The sequence below is a fragment of the Anser anser genome (assembly GCF_964211835.1).
Source record: "Anser anser genome assembly, chromosome: 10".
NCBI lineage: Eukaryota > Metazoa > Chordata > Aves > Anseriformes > Anatidae > Anser > Anser anser.
Window position 1 is genome coordinate 5,942,150 of NC_139730.1, and position 6,000 is coordinate 5,948,149.

Here is a 6,000-nt window from a genome sequence, read left to right on the forward strand (position 1 = left end):
TGTCAGTCAGCCATAGCTTCCCAAACCAAATGGATACGCATAGCACTAAGTCTATGCTATGAAATTCAGAGGTCTAGCCAGAGAGGAAAATCAAGCTTTCTTCTCCCAGGCTTCATGTCAGAAGTCCCAACAGAAAATTGTGAAGGCCTTATTTGCCCTTCTTCTTTTGTTGTTGCTGTTTAGGAACCTTCCGCAATAAATAGCACTTCTTTCTTTCTTTCAAAAGACATTTTCCAGTTAGATACATGAAGGTCAAAGAAAGGCAAACATTTGGCTGAAGTTCAAGTACAGAGTCAATGGCTAACCCCAAAATGATGACCCCATTCTCTAAATGCAGATACAGTGATGCTGCATTATTTTGTCTGCACAGACCAACACACATGGAGATGCTTGGGTGTCAAGGCAGTCAGGCTGTAATCGCCAATTATAAAAGGAGACATTGAGGCTGCAATATTGATTGAGTTTTTGGAAAAGGAACTAAAGTAAACATACTACTTTCTGCAAGCATCATATCTTCATTGTGCCAAGTCAGATAAACAAGGGCCAGAGGATTAGTTCTACAGAAGTTTGTCAAATGCCCTCCTTGACAGCTGAAAGTCTTTCCCAAAATGGTGTCTCAAGAGGATTTGCTTCTTTTCTGTAGCATTTGCCATGAAGCAACAAACTCACAAAGAGAGAACAACAACAAAAAAGTCCTGATTGGTTTTGAAACAGAGACTCTGTAAAATCCCAAATGGTTTCCAACCACTTCAGTTTCGAAGTATTTCCAAGTGTATGTGGAATTTAAAGCATGGAAACATTCGGGCAGGACAAACGGGTGGAGTTTAAGCATCTCTCGTAGCTTTTCTGCTATCATCCTGGTGAATGCAGCACGACACTGAAACTACAAAGCTGGACACTACCAGGCTTTAGCAAAGGTTGAATGTCTGCTTGGATCAGCTAGGTTACAATTCACCTTCAGGCTGCCCATGCCATTCCTATGCTTCCCCGGCCTATAGTGTTCTATAGTGGTTGCAGATGACTCCCTGTCTTTTTCTGGGCAGATTAACATCACACAAGAAATCAGCAGGAAACAGAGCCTCTCAAGTCCTTCAATCTAATCTTAAAATACAAACCATAAAGAGGAGTGATCTGTGAAGCAGAAGGGAATTTGGGGTTTCTTGGTCACTGCCAAGGAAATCAGAAGTTTCAAAAAGTCAGTTTCCAAAAGCAATGAAAATGTAGTTTCTTTTGCAATTCCCCACATTTTCTGTGCTGGATTTTTTAGGGAATGTGTTTTCTTGTAAGATTTGCTGAACAGTCTAGTTACAGCCAGTTTCATATTTACAATTTCCTTTGGTTTCACTGTGACATATATGAATTTGTGGGCAGAACTGGATGGCTGAGTAATTTATAGAGAAGGTCAATACTAGATTTGTGTGAATAATTGATTTTTCAGCTTGTTTGTGATTTTTTTTTTTAAATAGACTGTTTAGAGTCCAGCTGAAAAAGAGCCTTTGTTAATGTCCTGAATGCCTCAGTGAGTTGGAGAAAAAAACAATCCATACTGAAATATTTTATTCTTGAGAAGTCCTAACTTTAATCAACTTAAAGCATACTGAGAAAACAGCATTGCAAGTTGAAAAAGAAAATTAACAAAACATTTGAGTTCTTCTTAGACTTCTTCAAAAGAAACAAAAGTCCGTGGGACTTTTCCTTTTTTTTTTTTTTTCTGTTAAAACAAAATGGCGTTTTGAAAGAAGCATTTACAGCCTAAATATTTGTGTAGCTGTAACTATTGCTGAAAATCACTGACAAACGTGAAGAAATTGAGTTTTGTCTTTTCTGTAATTTCTGTTAAAGTCTTTGTGTTTGTCCTCTTAATTTGAATGTCAAAATATATTGAAATTTAAAGTGAGCTGAAAGAAAATATTGATTGGGATCTGAGGAACCTTGGTTGCACCAAGGGGGACTATTTTTATTTGTTTTAATACAATCTCAGCTTCTCAAGGTAACTGAAACTCTGTTAACAAAAAAGCAGATGAAAACACTTGCAAGTAGAAAATGAAGTAGCATTACTTTAATAACGTTTTTTTCTCCCAATCTGAGATCTATTCTCTTTTCAAAGGGCACTCAAATATTCCCAATGACATTAGGTTTCCTTTCCCCACATCCCAACCTAGGCTACTATATTGTCATCTCCAGCCTCTATATATTTTTCAACCATGAGCTCCCAACAAGTCTGATGTCTTTCAAGCGTACAGCACCATACTCTTCCGTTAGAACGGCTTTGTCCCAACCTCTCATTTCCATTCTTCCACAGCCTGAAACACTTTTCTCTCTTTCCCTGACACATTGTCCTATCTTTTCCCTCCCTATCACATCTTGCTGTTGGATCACTTCATGCTGCATCCCATTTGCATACTGAATACCAGAGGAGACAAGGTAACCAATGTCGTGGGACATGACCCGCAACATTTAGATTGAGATGCACATTTTTGGATCACTCACCCTAATCCCAATTGAGATGAAATGCATCTGAGCCACAACTTTGGCAGATGGCTCACAAATCAGGTGTTTGCAAAATCCCCCCTAAAAGTGGGAAGCATTTGTGTATGCTTTGTAAACTCCAACACTACTCTCCTTGAGCACCCAGGTGGGGCCCGGTTTTCAGGGGATTTCTCAGAAAACATAAAAACTGTTTGCAACCAGCTTGAATTCGGGGGGGGGGGGGGCAAGGATTTTATGCAGTCATTTTGGGAGTGGTTTTTTTGCTTTTTTTTTTTTTAATTTTCTTTTTCCCATCTAATTTTTGGAGCTCACCTAAACCCCTTGCTCAGTCTCCTGTAGATAATTAGCTTAAATGCCATTTCCATCCATTGTGCTAATGTGAAATCAGACAGCACAATGTCAGGAACTGGTAGAATGAGTTTTGAAATGAGATTGCTTACTTTGTGGGTGTGCAGAGGGGATTTATTTTTTTCCAGGACTTGGGGAGCAATTGGGGAGATTGCTTCAGCATATCTTTTCTCTTGTTTTTATTAACTGCACTGCACAGAATTTGCATCAAGTCTAGAGCAATGCACGAATAACTATGAGAGGGAAAAAAATGCTTGCTCCCTTCACTCAAAGCAAACAACAGTAGGAGGGTTACAAAGGGTAGTTATGAATCATTTGGATACCCTTGTTTTGCAACCCTCTCTTAATAGTTGCATTTCCCCCGACAGTTGCTGCCTGCCCTCTTCCTGGTGGTATATGTATCAGGCAGAGATGTGTTAATCAGCTTTATGAAGTTTGACCGTAGCGAGCCTCCTGCCTGTATTCAGTCAATCAGCGTTCGGCCTGATGGTGCAGTTCTCCTCTTCTCTGTTCCACTGGTTGAGTTCATTGTTCCAATATCCTTGGTGGAGTCGTCCGGGAAGGGATCTGCACGAGGTCAGAGTGCCTCTGTTTCATCCTTCTCGTAAAGTTTGAATGAAGCTCAGCTGAATTAGGCTTCTTAATAATGTGGCTTTTTTTTTTTTTCTTATTTGCCTTCAGATTCCTGGGAACAAGGGGCTTAAGTTTTGCCCTGTCAGTGCTGGAAGTCAGGAGGGACAGAAAGAAAGTCACAGATTTGCACAGGCGGAAAACGAGTGGAAGTGAAACCAGAGCCTCCTGTTCTTTTATGCCAAATTCAATGCCCTTTTGACTTTCCTCTGCTTTCTACAGAAAAGCAAGATCCCTACTCCCACCATTACAATGCTTTTCCACCACCTGATTACTCCTCTGAACACTTCTTGCTTTACCATTTCAATGAGGAACAGCTCCAAAATATTCCCAACCACCCTTTTGTCTGGAAGGAACGAGAGGAACACTGCAAGGTGCCAGGTGCACTCACACGACCTCCAAGCCCTCCAATTTCTGGTGAAATGTGCTTAATACTGGGCTGAAGCCTGTCCTTGAGATGTGATGCTGCAATGACGCGTGTGGGTCTCTGCCCCGCGCCTGGCTGAAGCCCTGCACCAGAGCACTTCCACGCCTGCCCCCTGCCCGTACCGAGGCTACAGACACCCAGCAAGCATAACCCAATCTTCACCAGCACTCCATGCATGCACAGTGATTTGTTAAATTTCTACATATAACACCTCCTTCCCCCAGCTCCCCTCCCCACTTCTCCTCAGCGTAGTTGAACTTTAAAGGGCCCAGGAGAAAAAAGAAATAAGACTTTAAATAATTTATTTTGGAGAAACAGTCAGTGAAGAGGAACAAATAATGTTTCACTAAAAGAAGCGGGACCTTTGACACTCCCCTTTTCGCTCAGGTACCTGAAGGCCTAGCCGGATTGCATTAGTGAAATTTTCATTTGATGGCATTTTAATATTCTGCCTTGATGACTTTTTAGCAACATTTACTTTCAGAGGTCTTGAGTGCTCCCTCGGAGGAAATGAAACATGTCAAAGCCCATTACAAAAATCAAAATTTAAATACCTCGGCCACGTTGGGGCTCACACACAATCCCATCAGCGCTTAAACTGAGGCTCACAACTACTCATTCACTTGTTCAGTTGGTAATGAGTACATTTGATGAAGCATTCTGGGGTCATGGAACATACGTTAGTGATCTAAACTTAACCCATTGATTGCTTATACACTGAGGGGAGGGGGCATTTTATTGAAATGTAATGTTAGAATAATTTCCACCAGTGCTGAAATAACTTTTTTTTTTTTTTTAACAATTGCTTTGATGAATTGGAATGTTAATAAGCATGATTGGAAGGCTTTATTTAAGGTGGGGAGGAAGGAGCCAAGCTAGGAATACAGAGCAGTTAGCTGAGCTCTTCAGCCACTGAAAAGCAAGCACAAGACAATACTGGGGCTCTCTCTCCTTATTAAACTTGCATTTGGACTTTCTTGGAAATCTTCCCTGTTCTATCATCTGTTTTTTTTTGGTTGGTTGGTTGGTTGGTTTGGTTTTTTTTGTTTTTTTCCCTGCTGGTGCCACTAAATCAATTGGTGTCTTAGAGGCAAATGGAGATGTCCAGTGCAGGATGGTAATGGGGTAGCAAGTACTAAATCATAAATATTAGCTAAACTTCAGTAATAACATGTCTATACAGTATCTGTGCTGTATAAATCAATCTGTACATAAAGTGCATGCGTTTGATTCTGGTGTAGACCATTCTCCTTTTTTTCCTTATTTTACAAGATATCTAGCACAAATGGCTGGAAATGTTTGTTTTTCACTTCTTTTTGCTCCTTCCCCTCTCTCCCGTGCTTCCCCCTGCCCCCCCCCCCCAAAAAAAAAAGAGAACCCTTTTTCTACTGTATGTTAACCTCGCCTATGAGATAACCTTGTCATTCTGCAAGTGTAAGATTTTTGCTGCCATCATCTTGAGCTTGAGAATATGATATATTCTCAGCAGCTCAGCAGCATTTCCAGGAGTCCTCCTGGCCAATGCTTTTCCATGCCCAGGGAAGTCTGGCTCTAAACTGTGCTCTTTGGCATCACAGTGCAATCAGCAGAAGTCTGCTTGATTCATCCAGCAATTGGTGTCCTTTCAGTCAGGCAGCTTTTCTCCATCCTTTTCCTTTTAATTGCAGTGTAAAAACCAACATTCAGAAGGCAAATGTAATGCAGAACCCAAGAGTTCATTAGGATCCAGAATAACCCATGATTTATTCAGGCCAGGCCAGATATCACAAAATAGCTGGAGACAACTTTGCATCTATGAAAACCATTTTCTTCCAGCCAAAGACTGGTACTTCAGGACCGAAGTTCTCATTTCTGCACTAAATTTAGTCCCCTTCTGTTTTATTTTAAATATGCCTCTGAAACGGTCCTGGTAAGATGCACTACCAATAAATTTGGGGAATCGGGCACTGGCACTGGGGATTACAGGAGGGACAGAAATCATTTGAATTGAGTAATTTGTTGAAATAACCACTAGCAAGCTGCAAATTGCTCCAAGTCTAGGTAAATCTAGCTAAATCCAAATCTAGCTAAAAATCTAAAATCTGGGGAACTTTGCAAATGCAATG

General features: G+C 40.8%; 1 protein-coding gene across 1 annotated transcript in view; it reads left to right on the forward strand.

Annotated features, from left to right (window-relative positions):
• Positions 1–4,214, forward strand: part of LOC310904653 (uncharacterized protein) — a 29,796-nt gene extending 25,582 nt beyond the window's left edge. Inside the window, exons 3-4 of the mRNA XM_083849712.1 lie at positions 3,207–3,414; positions 3,520–4,214. Of these exons, the coding sequence (XP_083705838.1) occupies positions 3,207–3,414; positions 3,520–3,542 (231 nt within the window). The 3' untranslated portion in view covers positions 3,543–4,214. The remainder of the gene's footprint in view (positions 1–3,206; positions 3,415–3,519) is intronic.
• Positions 4,215–6,000: the final 1,786 nt, after the last annotated feature.